Source organism: Ascidiella aspersa, chromosome 7 (assembly GCF_963924565.1).
Source record: "Ascidiella aspersa chromosome 7, kaAscAspe10.2, whole genome shotgun sequence".
NCBI lineage: Eukaryota > Metazoa > Chordata > Ascidiacea > Phlebobranchia > Ascidiidae > Ascidiella > Ascidiella aspersa.
This window is the reverse complement of record NC_139453.1, coordinates 6,200,133-6,217,142: the sequence shown is the minus strand read 5'-3', so window position 1 is coordinate 6,217,142 and position 17,010 is coordinate 6,200,133. Positions and strand designations below refer to the sequence as shown.

Below are 17,010 nucleotides of genomic sequence, written 5' to 3'. Positions count from 1 at the left end.
CAACCCGCTGCGTCGAAAATCGTCTGTGTTAGAAAGGTTTGCTGTGCAACATCCACACAAGTATCGCCCCTTTGAAATAGTGATTTAGTAAAAACAGTCTTGTTTCCATTCAATGCCATTGCTTATCTATTTAACGTTAATTGTTCTTTAAAGCCTTAAGTTTCAATTGGTAAATTATAAGCCCTTCTCACCATGTGGAAAATGGATCACAGAGATTGGAAACGTTCAAAATATTACCTATAATTCTAAATGTTCTTCGATATTCCTACTAAGCCCAACTAAAACCTCCAACCATCATTATTTTAATTTGTATTGTTTTATTTTTTCGCATTCATTAATGTGACAGTGAATCGAGCGTTTCTCAAGAAACCACGAATTCTTTAAAGTCCATTTATTTTCCACTGTTAACGTTTTTAGACTAGCCTGTTGTTTGTCCCAATGTTCTTCAACCGTTACGTCGTTATTTTAATAGTTAAAACACAGCATTTGTTTGGTAAAGGTTTCGCAACCATAAATTCGTAACTTCTTGTGATTTTAAATCCGGTTTAAATGCTCAATTTTGTACCACTTTGTTTAAAATGAGAAGAAATTGTATTTTCAGCTAAATCATTTTTCGTTTGCAAAGGGCTATGAAACAACATAGCGTCAGTAACTCAACTGAAAAAAAATTTTCAACGCCGTGTAGCATAGAACAGTGGTTCCCAACGCATGGGTCGCGACCCAAAGTCGGGCCGCCTGAATTGATTTTGGGGTCGCTTGTTTTTCAGGCATAATGTATATTTTTGCAAAACTGGAAATGATGATCACAAAATATGAAAATTAAACAGCGAAACCGACTGGAAGTTAAAGCTGACATGCGTGACTCTATATGCTCAGGCAAAATAACGCGTCGATTTTAAAAACTCACTGAGAGCACAACTATCTCATTAGTAAATTAATAAATATACTATTTTCGGAAAAAGTAACTGCTTTTGTAGTGCAGTTTGTTTGCAACGTCATTTTGTATTTGCTTGGGTCGCAAGATTACGCCAAATTTTTTTTTTATATGGGTCGCCTTGAAAACGTGTTGGGAACCACTGGCATAGAAAGACCCACGCGTTTTGCTGTATATTGGTAATCAAAAGCAACGCCGTTTCTTTCATAACAACAATTAACCAAATGAGTAAAAACAGGCTATTGCTTTCTTTATAAGAAGTTTTTAATTAGACACATAAAAATAGCACAATTCTTGTTACTTGAGCTACCCGAATAGTGCCCAAACGCTAACACTTGCTTATTGCTTGCAATTGTTGTTAACAAAACGCTACTGTTTCTATGTAAACAATCCCGCTCCGCTGGTGTGCTAATTTGTTTTTCGTCCAAGCTCCCGCGGTGGCAAGCAGATCCCGCAAAGCGTTTCCTGAAATCAGATGCCAATAAACACAGTAATTCTCACCCGCAAACGCAAACAAAACGTGCCGGCTAATCCGGCCAGCAGAATCGGCGGGAAATAGAAGGCCACTTTCCCGCAGAGAACCACTCGCCGACTCGAGGTCCTGCCATTTGCACCTGGTCGGCATTTTTTCTCCCCGGTCAGGTTTAGGGGTCGGGCTCGACGACCTGCCGGGGGCCCTGGGCGCGCGCGCGCCAGACTGTGACGTCACAATGCCGAGAGAAGAAGGAGAGGGTTGGGGGATAAAAGTGACGGCTGCCTGGATTCGGAATTGCACAAGTGTGAGTGTCGTGAAGCGATAAGAAGATATTTAAACTCTTTGAGTAAGAGAGAGCTTGGATTTACGCAAGACGATTTAGCGAAGGAAGTTGCCTTCAGAACAATCAAGGTATTTGTTTGTTTTTATTTTCACGTACCCGGTGTTATTTTTGTTGCCTTTGGTTTGTGATTTAATATTCTTTCATTTTTTGTGAGAATCCCGACTAATTCACGTACAAAGCTAATTATTTTCTATGTAAACGCAAGTGCTTGTACACTTTCGTATGGCGGTTATTTAAAAAATATTAATCAGGTAATAAACAAACATTGTAAGCACGCTTATAATTTTGGATCGTGATAAATATTTTACAGGCTGTTACTTTTTATTTACCCAAAGATTACGGCATTCGTTTTTTTGTAGTTATGTGTTATGTTTTATATTTTCTCGTAGAATCTTGTCGGGTCGTTACCAAATCGACTTGAAAAAATTTGCACTTTTTTGTCACTTCGTGGCAGATTTGGATCATTATCTCGTATATAACGCTTTCACTATCGAGTAGGATAAAAAAAAAAAAACAATCCTCGATAAAAATGCGATGAAAACTTCCAGTCGTGTACCAGCATCTTACATATCCTGTTATTTTCACAGCGTCCAACCACCAACCGTCATGCCTCTGCTGATAAGCTTAGCGCTGACCTGCGTCCTGTACGTTTCATCGGCCAGAGCCTTTCTACCGATTCGCCCCGATTTACGTCAGGTGCCCATGCACCCACCCCGAGGTAATTTGTGACGCTTATTGTTTTTGAAAAGTAAATGTTCAAGGTATTTTACAGATCCGTTCATACTGTAGCCAAATATGTATTGTTATCCACGGCGGTATAGTATTTAATAAATGATGATACAAGTCCTCATCTAACTTCTTTCTAAAGGTTAAGTCGATTAACTCGACCTGTTTGACTTTACTATTCATATTAAAACGTATTGTTTTTCAATCGCTGAACAAAAATCATACAAAAATAGCAGTAAATCTCGAAAGCGAAATGCGGGAAATTCAAAAGTTCAATTGGTGAAACGCATTTTAATCGACCTTAAAACACAAAGACTGCTCTTTTATTTTTCCACATATGTTTAGGCAGATATATTCCACTAAATAAAAACAGCAGATTTATAAAATGCAGTTTTTGTTTAATTGCTTGAAAATGCGTCAATATTTACGTTTACTTTATTCGTCACTTAAGAAAAAAAATCAGCCTTGCAAATTTAACTTAAAGTGCACTTAAGTCGAGGCATTAAATTAAGTCATTACTATACACTGGTAAATAAGCTAAAAAATCTGCTTTCCAGGCTGTTTGTTCGGCGGCCAGTCTTACCATGCCATCGGATCATCGTGGCATCCACATCTCGGCAACACTTTCGGAATCATGCAATGCTTTACCTGCCACTGCGTACAGGTGAGACAAGTGGGAACGCAATAGTCGTTCAATATAAAAGTAGTAGGACGTAGTAAGAATATCAAAGCCCATACAAAAGTAAGTATCATTTTGAAAGTATCGAATAACTTTATAATAAAAAGAGTTATTAAAAACGTTCAAAATGCTACGTATTCTGTATATAGGCGTTGATATTCTTATTACGCCTTACTACAACCTCCAATCATTATCCTTCAAAAGTAATAGGCTTTTGCGCGTTGTTGCTTAAACTTAACCTTTTTGGAATTGCTGAAGTTTTTTTTAAGAAGCTGTATATTTAACGCCTGTCATGTTTTTTTGAAAAAAAATTTAGTTATGGAATGTATATAGGCAAACAAAAAATAAGCATGAACAAAGTAAAATGAAAATATTTTTGTTTGTCTATTATAGCGGAGGAAATACTTATTTTACGGACGTCAATATATAATGGAATTTTTTGCATTTTGAATTTTTTTTTATTTTTACCAACTTTATTCCTTATGTGAACGTTATACAACGATTTTTGCCTACTAAATACTTACTTCCTTACAATCAAAGACTTTTGTTTAACTTTCAAGGTCAAATCAAGCGCGGTCATGACCTCGCGCACCTACCGTGATGACGACACGACCAAAGTGACATGTCATGACGTCAGAAAGGATTGCGAGGTGGTGGCGTGTAAAGGGGCCAAGGTGCCGAGGGGAGAGTGCTGCAAAGTTTGTCCCGAAGGTTGGTTAAAATAAAATATTTTTAGTGTTTAATTTAATCAAAACAAATTATCAACCTTATCCAATACAAGAAAATTTCAATTTTATTACAATTTTCTTTCAAAAATATTATGTACCTAATAAAATCGTGTGAAATATCCACAGTGAATTAAAATATTTAGACAGTAAATTATTATTTGAAAGTGTTGCTACAACGTTTATTATGGTTTATATATATATATCGCATTACACCATTCAGAATAGTATTAACTTAATATAAAGTTATAACAAATTGCCCGCTTTCGAAATATACTTTCTTAAAATAAAAATAAACAAAATCTCGAAATTGCAGCGTAACGCAGTTTTACTAAATGAGTTTGTCAAAGATTTTTGGATATTTTTATTGAAAATTCATTCCGAGCCCTTATAGAAAAACGTGAAAAGAGTCGAAGTCATTAAAATCTTGTGTTTTACTCAAATTCAAACCTTTTTATCAGATGAAGAGACAGATAGCAAAGACGAAGGTACATCGTCCAAGTCACCAGAAGATTTTGCCCTCCGCTCTATTACAGTACACGGGGACAAAGCATTTAATGACGAAGATGCTAAATCATCGGGCGAAGATCTAAAAACCAAAAGTGAGCAAGCAGTTGACTTTTTTCTCTAGTATGATTTATTAGCCGCTGTTTTGCTTATAATTTCATGTTAATTGACTGAAATACATGCCAAGTCCAGGTAAAAGTATTTGCATGAATAGCAATTAAAGTGGTGGTCGAATCATTGGAAAGTTGTCGAAATCATTTACCTAATCTTTGGAGCATAATGGTTGGAGGTTGTAGTAAGACGTAGTAAGAATATCAAAGCCTATACAGAAGTGGATATCATTTTGATTGTTTCGAATAACTCTTTATTCATTTCCAACACTTCGTTCCATATTGCTACCTAATTCTGTATGGGCTTTGATATTCTTACTACGATTGACTTAATCGTTTTTTTTATCATTGGTCGTAGTTGAATCATTGACTTAAAAAGGACTCTTAAAATGCTGAAACCCCTAAATGCCATTCTAGACCAACAGTGTGATTTTTAACCGACTAAAAATCGTGTTTTTTTTTCAGAATACGTGGCCCTGCTTACTAGCGCCGACGGTGGTCCTCTTCTGAGAGCAACTTTCACTTTGCACAGAGGCAACCTGCATTTCACTGTCCACCACAAGTAGTAAGTCCATTGTTATACCCAAATTGTTCAGCAACAATGCGTGGCATTTTTTAAAACGCTGATTCTGTGTAGTAAAGTCAAATACTTAACGTCACTTGTCGAATCTCACTTTAAACAGACCTTACTGACCTAGGTCCTGCTATAAAGATTTATAGGTTTTTATTGCAAAGCCTTACATCGTAGTTTCGATAATATTTGCTAGCCAGTTGTAAATATTAAGACAATAGTAGAAATAAATAGTAACTTATAAAGTGTAAGCAAAGTGTGTTTAAAAGTGTACAGATTCTTTCGTGTTTAGATTCAAGAGAGAAAGCATTTTTTTCTGATTGTTTCATTTACAACTTACTTTTATCTGAGCAGCTCATCTCAACCGATCGAAGTTGAACTTCTTAACGAGGAAGGTTCCAAACTCTACGGTCACGTGTCCACCGAATCACCCAAGCGTGGCCAAGCAGTTGTGTGCGGGGTGAGACAAGATAAGAAAACTTAAATACTTAAAGAAAGAACACTTTGTTTTTGTTTCATGGCATTAGTTCACTCTAGGAATGTAAACACATCTTCGGCCTATTGATCGCTTTTTAGTTTATTTACTTTGAGTGGCAGATAAATAAATGTTTACGCTTTTTTGAGAATGTGTATTCCGTCTCCTTTTTTATTAGTTTAAAACATAGTTTAATTTTATGATAAGGGCTCTAAATATATTGTATAATGGTGGTCTGAGTTGTCAATTGTCGATAATTATTTTCATCAAACATTCCTTATTTAGCCTCCTTTTTATATATAATACTTTTACAGTGCTCAAAATTAAAAAAACTTGGAAAAAAAATAAATTCCTTATTTCAGGAGTAATTTAAAGCACACGTTTAATCCAATATCGTCCAAATTGTTCATCCGGCAAAAATTAATTAAAGTACCAACCACCTATTCGGGGAAATCTTTTTCAGGGCAATATAATTGCAACTGTAGGCGAACAAATCCCTGGCAGCACAGTATATACAAATTGATCCTTGTAGGTTTGGCGCAACCTTCCAAAGCACGTGATCAACTCACTCGACCGGAAGTCTCTCCAACTTCGCGCGCTTTTCGTCAACTCTGCCCCAGATGGGGTCAACAATTCCACGTCACGGGGTCGAGTAATGAAGCACAGGGCTCTGGGTCGAGGTAAGACTAACATAGAAAAGTGTTCGTTTTTTTCTAAATGCTAGGTAACCATATTTCGGTTCGAACAGTCATGGTAGGAATATGTATATTATAGAAGTATATATGTATATTATACACCCATAAATAAAGGTAGTAGGTAACATTTTGAGGGTGCTGAGACGAGGTGAGACTACCCCAGAAAATGAGAAAAAATATATGTTTGTCCATACGTTTGTGCATTTTCCTTTGTTTTTAAAATGCCACATGAACAATATTTCGGTTCAAACAGTCCTGGTAGGAATATGATAACCCATATTACTCAAGTAGTGGTAACATTTTTTTAGGGATACTGTTACGAGTTAGGACGCCGAAATGACGCAGGGTGCAGGATTTTGTTGTTGTATATTGTATATCTTGTTCGTCCTGTGAAATTTGTTGATAATTTGGGAAACTGACTGTTGTTACGACGTAATAACTGTTGCAACGTGCAAGGTATTACGCAGTTTTTGTTAAAGTAATGAGTTTTGCCAAAACAAAAAGAATGTGTGCCAAGAATCTAATTTGTTAAGGTGAAAATGGAAATGAAAAAAAAACGAAGCGGTGATTAAACGTTTTTTTATAGTAAATGGCTACACTTTATTTCAATGCTATTTCTTTTTGCTCAGAAACCTTCAGTGCTCTGCTGACGACCCCAGGAAATCCGCACGATGGCAGCAGAGGAGCGCTGGTCATGGTCACGCTTGGTCGGCAACGCTTCAACAAGCTTCACTTTGCCGTGGTGTTTAGGTAACTTTAGCGACCACATATCAAAATCGCATTTCTGTTGTCCTCAAAAGTCGCCGCGTTACTGAAGCATTGGTACGAAATCAATGCTTAAGTACAACTTGTGATATTAAACTTGATTTTTATTTAGGCAACATACCAATTTGGCTGACTAATGTTGCCTTTTGAGTTGAGTTATAATGGTGAAAATAACGGCCCAAATAGACGTTAAAAGCGACATGCTTTATTTTCAAACGTTTCGGCAATTTCTAATGCCATCGTCAGTGATATGAAGGCCACATCGGTTGCACCCGTTTACACAGATCCGTATATAGTGTTCCATAGTTGAGTTATGTTTCCAAAAATGCTCTTTGTGTTGGCTTACATAGACTTAGCTAAGTTTGGGAAAACCATTGGTGCTAGTCTTGTCAAAAATACGCTCGCCAATTGAATTGTCAGCCTTCTGGCATTACTACATACGGTGTTAAGGCAAACGAATGCCCAACGTTATTTATTTTTTATTTCGCAGACAAAATAACTCGGAATCGTCGCACCTCAAAGAGGTCTCGCTCCAACTGAGAAACAGGGAAGGCAAAGTTGTGCGTAGCATGGAAAAACTGAGTCAGGTAACTTGAAACGTTGACAGGCGAAGTTGTGCTCTTCGGATCGAATATATCAGTTCGTTGTTCTGATTAATACAAACTATCCAAAAAAAAAACAAAAAAAAATCATTCGTTTATTAAATAATACAACATCTGAAATATAACAGCTTTTCACTTGTTAAACGATTGGGTACCGTACTACAAATGGCTACAAGAAACACTTTAGTGATTGGTGTTCGTTAATTTTTGTTATAGTACACCAAAACAAGTTAAAAGAAGTTTTAAGCAAACGGCAATCTTCATTTAAAAAGGCACAATAAGTTGGAAATTTTTAACCATTAATCAATTTTGTGTTGTTGATATTTTAGGGCTCCTTTTATTAAAGAATGTTAACAGATCTGCTTTTTTCATCATACTATTTATACTATACTAAAAAATATGCAATATAATTTAAATTGTTTCATCCGCCCATTTTTTTTACCTTATAGGAAACGGAGCTGGCTGACGTTTGGCCTACCGACCCGGAAATTTTGCGCGGCCTCGGCGACGGATCGCTCACACTGGCGCTCCGGATTGGCAGCAAGTCGTCAGGAGATGATACGCAAAGATTCGAGGGAGCCCTTACTGCCAGGGTTTCATGCGACCGTGAGTACTTAAATATTTTGCTTGCATAACTGCCGTTTTTTTACATTGTCAGGCCGTTTTCTTTATATTATCTGCAATTAATAACTTTCCAACGTAGCTTGTAGATTATAGCTAAAATTTACTTTCTGTGTTGCTCTTTTCCAAATCGACATACCACTGTGTGTCGCCACCTGAAAGGTTTTGTTTCTTTTAAAGATGACGTTTTATTAACAAACAGAAAACGCTTAAATTATTTGTTTTTTAAGAAAAAGAAAAACTTTAGCAATCTTAGAATTAAAATACAGTACTTACTCGATTGTGATGTGTGTGGCTGATTGTATGAAGCTTTAATCGACTTAAGAAACCTGACTATGAAAGGATTCAGTGAGCAATTTGAACTTACACACGGTATCAGTAACAAGACCTTTGACTTCCAGTTCTACAAGCAGTGTTGTCTGGCAGCGGTTGTGCCCAGCGTGCCAGCACCGGTGCTGCTGGATCCGCTGTGCTTACTGTGCACGAAAACAGCACCGTGTCCTACAAGGCAAGTTCTACGTTAACTTATATATGCTATGTCTTGTCCAATAACGGTTTGACTATCTACAGTGAATTTAAAAAAAAAATTAACAAAACGAAATACGATAAGATTGTTGTCGAACACAAAATAAGCGGATTAAAACATGGTCACTGCATGGTTGTAACTTGCTGTATAACGAAATATCCTATATATAATTAATTCAGCGACTGCACGCGAGGATAAGCATTTAACATTTTTTTGTCAAACCCAATGAAAATTGTTCTCATAATTTCGTTGTGCTTAACACAGATTGCATAACGGTGCGTTACACCTTTTTAATATATCTTTTTCAATATAGGTAGCACTGGTTATAGTTGAATTTAAATCCAAAAGGATTGGAATTAAAAATATTCTTCTTTTTTTAACACGGTGTCTTTACCCTCGGTGTCTGTAAATTACATTTCTCCGCGAATAACAAAAACGTACTTTCAGGTTTCACTGGTCGGCCTTTCCAGTGACGTCACTTCGATTACTCTGTTGGGGGATTACCACAAGAAGAGAACCCGGGTGATCGCCGACCTGACGACCCCCTACGCCGGTGGGGTGTCCCAAGGGGTCCTGGATTCCATCAATGGGAAAGAGGTAAACCACCGAAAAATAATTGTAATGATGTAACCTGTGCTACTAGGATTGAGTTTACTGAAAAAATACCTTATGGTTGCCAGATTTTTTTTTTGACTTAAAAGACGGCTGAAATTGTATTACTGGAAATTTTTTTTTATCTTGTGAAATTGAAACCCCTTAATAATCTCGTTTGACTCTTAAGTTCATATTTTATGTATAAGTCTTAAAATTTTTATATGAAACGTTGAAGTTTACTTTATTGGAACAAGTTTTAGGAGAAACAATCACATATTTTAACACCTTAATTAGCTGTCAATTCTTTTATCGCAGATTAGACAAATCTTTATCACCGACCTAAACTATCAACAATTATTTCTATTATACTTATTTTGTCGTAACCATTCAATATATAAAAAAACAATAAAGGCCTTTTTGGTCAGCGTACCTAATCTGAACACTTCACATCGCATTTAGACGTAAGGCATCCTCTGCTTTTTTCTTTTGGCATAAACCCAATAAAAAGGCTAAATTTGCTCAGCATATGACCAATGTCGAGTGTTAGCAATTCTTTGTCTGTTTTGCGGTGTAATTCTCTAAAAAAACAGTATTTTTTGTTTGACAAAACACGCAATGTTATAATACATTCGAACGTTTCCCTCAATAAATGAACTCCTCTCTAGCTCCACCTGCTGTTGAGCGACCACGTGCGTTTGAGTGTTGAAACGGTTCAGAGCAACAGCGGTGAACTTGGCGGTGGAGTGCTGCCATTCCTCTACGGGGGGCATCTGGCAAGATACAGAGGTAAAAGAAGTATTTGTTAATTAAGTCAAAAATTGATTAAATTTTTTTGTATTTTCTATTTTTTTTATACCAAATTTATTAATGAAGAAAAAATAATTGGATAAAATTTTATTAAACTGAAATTTTTTTTTTTAATTTTTTTTTAATTAGAATAAATTACCTAAAAAACTGAGATGAGAAAATTTAAAAAGTTAAAGACCACAAACATTGAAAAAATCTCCTACAAAATCACAAAAAAGGCTAAAAACTGTTCTAAAATTTACATTAAAGCACAGGTAACCAAGCATTGTGTGTTAAGGTTTATATTGAAAATACCCTTTCAATAACTTGCTCGCAAATCTTTGAAATGACATTATTTTTTAAAGGACTTCCGGTTCCGTTGGCGGGTGCTCTCGTGCGACCTCCAGTGTTCACCGGATCGGCCGGTCACGCTTGGCTGGAGCTGAACGAAGAATGCCACCTTTATTACGAGATAGGTAAGCATTGTTTGGTTATTTCCGTGGAGTATTGGTCTTCATTAGGATCTGAAAAGAAAATTTATTCGTCGATAAATATGTTGGTCTTCTCTGATTTGTGGTGTACAATTTTTCTTCAATTGTTTTGGAAAACACTGGCACATATTGCCGAAGAGACATCAATAAAATTATAATAAGAAAATCACATAAATCAAAAATATATATGTCCTCATTTAGCATAAAATGTTAAAATATGAGTTTTTTTGCCTAAAATAAAACTTAAATTAATTTATCCTGTGTTTCCTTTTAATTGAATTAATTTCGTTTTCGCTTAACAACCATCATTTATCAGCGCTCTAATAACAATAAGCTACTTCACTTTAAAAAATGAATATAGCGTGTTTGCTACAACCGACACTTAAAAACATTTTTTTCCTTTTTTTTTATTTTTTTTAATTTACACAGTATAAACATAAGGTTAAAAAGTGTGTCCTGAATAATGACTTCTTTAAATCTTTCTTTCTTGTAGTGGTGTCGGGTTTGAGCACTCACAGCGACTCGACTGCCGCAGTTCATCTCCACGGACTTGCAGAGCTTTCCGGAAGTGATGGTGGCGGGCACAAGCAACTTCTAAAGGGATTCTACGGCAAAGAGGTTGGCTTTAGTTTATCTTTGTTGAAAGTAATTCAGTGCTATAAGCAAGTCAATTCAATTGACTTAAGTCCCAGTCAAGACATTCGTAAATTAACTTCCAAATTAAGTCATTCGTGCAATAACTTGATTCCAAAATCAATTGTTTGAACAGTACCGAATATTAGCATTTGTTTGTCAGTTTGCAGCATTTTTACACATTTTATTTGAATACAAAACACACTTAAAATGTGAAACAAGCAAGACGCTTTTCTGTGAAATTTGAACTTTCCAAGTACATTATCTCAAGTGCAAAGCGTAAGAGGTCGGTAAACCCGGTGTTTTTGTCTGGTTTGCAGTGATTTTTCAAACTTTAAGTTGCAGTTTACTCGCAAGCCTGCTTTTCTCTGAGTCCGGATATTTGTCGACTTATGCACTTGTTTGTTTTTTGACAGGCGCGAGGTATACTTCGTGAAATGACGGCAAGTCTTTACGATCAACTCAACAAGGGAACTGCCTTTATTCAGGTGAGTCTTCAGTCTGGTCTAATGGCTAAAAAAGAAACCTTTTTTGTAAATATAAATGTCGCCTTTAAACACATGTCCGCAAATTGGGGTAAACATTTTTGTCTGTGTGCAACCAAATGCCTTTGTATAATAATTATACTCTTTGTCTTGTTCTTGGAAAAATTGTATTGTATTCTCGACAAGATTTCGCGCAACCGTGCTTCATCAGGTCAAAGTAGAAGCACCTGATTACCCTATTCTTAATATTTAAAAGATTAAATAACGTTTTTAACAAAAGCGAGCCACTTTGCGCTTATAAACTGAAGCAATTGTTTCTCTCATTTTTTGCACGTTGACCCGAATACCAGGTTTAAAATCGTTAAACTCGGAAACTGTTTAAGCTGCTATTTGGCGACTTTTATCTACTTTAAATTATCAATAAAAATATGTCTATAATAATTTGTTAAATGTCGTTTGGCATGCAAAAATATGCTGTCTGGTTCATCTAACTAACAATCGTATCAAGGAATATAATGAAACATTCACACATATGTGTGTTGATAGCTGAGATCTAGCCCTTCGAAGCTGCTTTTTGACCAACGACTACGACTAACGTATAATTAGTACACCGAAAGCCATCGCAGACTCACCGAATCTGTTGATCTATGATCTGTTGATCGTATTAAGAAAGTGCTAAAATTAAAGCAATTGCAGTTTGTTTAACGATAAATTTCTTACAAGTCAAAATTAATAGCATTTCGTTGACCGTCTTTTGTTCGCTCATTTTGTTTCAAGATGAAAGTAATAAAAAATGTTTTAACAATTTCGCAGATCGCAACGAAACGCAACCCAGACGGTGAAATCCGAGGTCGGGTCCATATTCCAAACCAGTGCTCACATATGGCGCCCCCACGGAAAACGGATTCGATATCATCAGGTAAGACTTCTAACTTAAACCAAACTACTGAAACGATTTTAGCACAATAACTTTGAAAAAAATTACATACTTAACCACGATTATCTGTTACAAAAACTAATTCTGCTGACAAACTAAAAATCATTATTTTTTAAAAACCACTCAATCCGAAAGTGGATTGTTCGAATCCGACCTCTAACTGTATAATTAATGTTTCTATATTCATTCATTCGGTATATTCCTCTGCAGTAATTATAGCTTTAACCAAACGGTAAACAACCAAAACGATATTACCGCAATAGGTTAGGCAACATATTACATAATTAACAACTTCTATCTGCTATAATTCGCAAACTAATCCTACTGACAAACTAAAAATCCTTTTTTTTTAAACCTGTAACTTTGGACCACTTGATCCGAAGTTTGAAGGTTCGAATCCCACCTCTGACTTTATAACTTAATGTTCCTATATATAAACTGTTGCGTAATTCTTTACCAATTTTTCGGCCTATACTTTTTTCTTTATTCATCATTCGGTACATTTCCTCTGCAGCAAAATAAACCAGCCAAAGAGTTACTGTTAAACAATCCGTTTCAGGAAATGTCGACAGGGCGAGACCGATTACGTCACGCGACCGTGACGTCACCGCCATGCCTGCTGTGTTCAGTGACGTTAATGCCCTGGTGCACGACGGGGCGGCCCCTGTGATGACGCAACGTCGGCTGGAAATGCAACCCTTGTCTTGCTACTCGGAAGGCCGCTGGAGGTCAGACCAGAGTCAGTGGGCGCCCTCGTACGACACCAAGTGTACGCGATGCGTTTGCGAGGTAAAGGCTTTTTTTATTGTTTAAAGAAGCGAGTGATTTTTTGTTCTTTAAAGATGGTGTGTTTTTAAGCAAGAAATAAGAAAGTTTGTGTGTTGCTGAACTTTATTTTTAGATTATTTTCTGAAATAAAAAACTTGTTTTTTTTATTTGGTTATTTTTTTTATCCTGAGGGTAACTATGAAAAATGTCGTTTATAAGGAAAGGGGGCTTATGTTTCAAAATCATTTCTATATTTATATTTGTAAATCAACGTTTTATTTCTGACGAAACTTCCTTTTTCCAACCTACATTTATCAATGGCAATGTAAAACATTTTAAAAATATTCATGTAGTATATTTCAGTTGTTGTGAAAGTGCTATTTCTAGCTTAAGAAATAAAGAACAAAAAATGTATTTTTCAAAATCCTAATATCCTAATTTTTTGTTAAATTTTCCACCAAACATTTTTGTCTCCCCCCTCGCTGGTTAATTAAACGCCTAACTTTTTTCCACCCAGGGTGGTTCGGTGGTGTGCGACCCGGTCCAGTGTCCCCGATTGGCCTGCGAGCGTCCAGTTGTCCTGCAGGACCGGTGTTGTCCGGTCTGTAACGACGGGCTGGCGGGAGCTTCGGCAAAGGAGGAAAGTCTGCCCATAGGTGAGACTTACGTTTCGTTGGTTGCTGAATAAAACGACAGCGTAAAAATTTGCGATTTTTTGGTGTGTTTTTTTGTTCTTGCGCCGTTTTCTGAACTTTAGTGTAAACATAACGAAATAACAAACAAAACTCTATCAGCTTAGTATGTATTTTCACGACAGAATCTTGTCATCCAACACAAACACATAATGCCGACGATAAAAGTTTTTACAGCTTGAGAGGGCACCGTTTCGAACAATAATAATTACTCAGTCAGCAAGGTTCTAGGTTCTAAATTTTAATAAAAATTTATGCATTTTGCAGCATAAACGAATGACATCACTAGTTTATCTAAATTGTAATGAGTTCGAACTCTTTTGGGTAGTGACGGCTTTAAATCCACCGTTTTAACTCGCTTAGTAATTTCGATTACGCTAAAAATGTGATCTAAGCATGGTATACTTTACATCGTATTACCCTTATTTATAACCACACAACGCCTTTTTCTTTACACAGGTTCGCTATTTCCTTCTTCGTTTCACTCCAGACGTCCAGGTTTTGGCTCACCATTAACTCCAGCAGCCGCTGAAGGTAAATGTTCTTTCTTAGATTTTAGATTTCAAGGCAATTTTGTGCGCAAAGAGATATAGGTATATAGTTATAGTTTTCTAAAACAGCCTAAAGTTTCGCTGGTTAAATAAGTGTTAATACTAACTTATTGCAAAAAATATAAGTATATATATATTTTTTTTAATAAACTATACTTGTAATGCACCTATCTCTACAATATTTGCCGTCAAAACAAGGAAAGCACTTTATATTATGTGTATTACAAGTTTTGAGCCGGGCCTTCAGGACAATTTTTGTTTTTTTCGCGACCCCTGTTAAAATAACGGCCCGTCCCTCTCTAGTAATTCTGCGCCATCAGAACAGCTTGAAGTTAACACGGATGCAAATCTGCCGCTTAAAATAAACTTTCAAACAACCACAACAACAACCCTGAATAACCTTATCGATTAAAAAACAACAAACAAAAAAATGAAAACTTCAAGACCAATCAAATCTTTCGTGCAGGATGCGTGGACGAACAAGACGGCAAAGTGCACCCGTACGGTTCCAGCTGGCGTCCGTTCTTCCCCATGTTCGGACTGGTGGCCTGTCTCAACTGCACGTGTTCGCAAGGTGGCAAGGTCACCTGTGGCAAGGTCACCTGTCCTCCGGTCACGTGTGCCTTTCCCCGCCGCGAAGGAAGGAACCAATGCTGCAAGACTTGCCCGGAAGAAGGTTAGAAGTTTATTTTGTTGCAGACGTTTTAGTGTGTACATTTGTACGATAATATCGGATCAGAGCCGATACCCGATTCCAAGTGGTAGTATCGGTACTCGACCGATGCTAGAATGATATCGGTGCCGATCCGATACCAAATTAATTTTCACATTTTAACCTTGGTTTGCGAGACAACTGAGCGTTTTCCATTTTGAAATCTACAAATGAAGACTTTTAGCTTAATATTCGGCAAACGTCCAATATAAGGGCTGTATCTAAAACAATTTACGATTTTTTGCTGGCTTAAAGCATTTTAAAAGCGACATCGTTCCGTATTAAATTTTGTATGAATTTCTGTTCAATTTTAGAACTAATCGCTAGCTGAAAGATGTTATTCATGTAATCGATCTACTCCAGTCTTGGGCAGACTACGGCTCATTTAAAACTAAAACGTTTTCGTGTCGTGATTTTGGACTATTTAATTGAAAAAGTTACACCTTAAAGGCATGCTCACTCACCAAGGATATGTACAGCTTTCTTTGAAAAAGGATCACAATTTTCCTTGTTTGACTTGGTCCAAGTTTAAATATTTCTCACGCGGTCTCTTTAAAAAATAAAATAATCGGCCTTCCCTGATCTAAAATCTAACCCTCTTTCCTTGTATCACAGATTCTCAGAGACGAGGCTTCCGACTTGACTCTGCGGCGCCCTCTCGCGGCGACAGGCGCATGCAAGACGACAGTGGACGCGGCATGTGCCCGTTCGGGCGTGACATCTACGCGCCAGGCGAGCGCTGGAGCGTGAACCTTCCCGGTTTGTCAGTTCGACGGGGTACTCCGGGGCGACGTCTAGCAGCTCCGTGCATCACTTGCGAGTGCGTTTTCTCGCCCCGCGCCAACCGCTGGAGGCATAAGTGCAAGCGCAGCTGTTCGCCGATCAACGAAGCGTGACGGGACGCGTGGGTTGTCAAGACGACTTCTCGAGCCAATTTTTCGTTTGAGTTTACGAAGGACTTTTTTGTGCTGCTTTTAGATGTAGTTATTTTCTTTGATGCCTGTTGTTTGGCATTTACCAGTCTTGCTGAAATGAACCCAATTTGCCCTGTAAAATAGTAAATAATAGATGTTTTTTATTTATATTTTTAGGTTTTTGAAAAAAAGGGGTAAATCATTATTTCAAGTTTTCCAAAGATGTAAATATGGATTTTTTTTAAAGAGTTTTTTCTCTATAAAAAATCCCCTTTTCTGTTGTAGGAGAAATGAAATGATTGATTTAAATAACAGTATTTTTAAACAATCCACCTGTTGATGTCGGAAAATCGTGAATGATATTTTTTATTTTCCATTTGTGGTATAATATTTGAAAATTATTTGGTGATACTTTGCCTGTTCGTTTTCTTGGTGCAATTTAACGTTTTTGTATACGTCAATTTTGGACCAAACCGTACCTTTTGCGCCGTAACACGTGTCAAATTACCTAAGCATTTATTCCGTCATATTTCCTTTTATGCGTTTTATTTTGGATTCGCAATTGCTTTGTTACCAATACACGACATATTTTTGCATTTCCACTTTTACTCTTTATTGGGCGACGGAAATGAATCAAAAATCAAATGTTATACAAAAAAATATTAGAAAAACAATAAAAACCTTAAGCCAATC

At 36.7% G+C, this 17,010-nt stretch overlaps 1 protein-coding gene across 1 annotated transcript; it reads left to right on the top strand.

Moving 5' to 3' along the window:
- The first annotated feature begins 2,358 nt into the window (after nucleotides 1-2,358).
- Nucleotides 2,359-16,299, top strand: LOC146137439 (chordin-like). Its single transcript, XM_083394339.1, is given in 22 exon segments — nucleotides 2,359-2,470; nucleotides 3,036-3,151; nucleotides 3,718-3,868; nucleotides 4,350-4,484; nucleotides 4,965-5,064; nucleotides 5,425-5,530; nucleotides 6,078-6,225; nucleotides 6,870-6,990; nucleotides 7,496-7,604; nucleotides 8,057-8,213; nucleotides 8,630-8,736; nucleotides 9,202-9,351; nucleotides 10,014-10,134; nucleotides 10,500-10,610; nucleotides 11,119-11,243; nucleotides 11,675-11,746; nucleotides 12,557-12,662; nucleotides 13,216-13,469; nucleotides 13,966-14,104; nucleotides 14,600-14,674; nucleotides 15,158-15,367; nucleotides 16,034-16,299. Coding segments are annotated over 22 exon segments (2,991 nt in total).
- The last annotated feature ends 711 nt before the right edge of the window (nucleotides 16,300-17,010 follow it).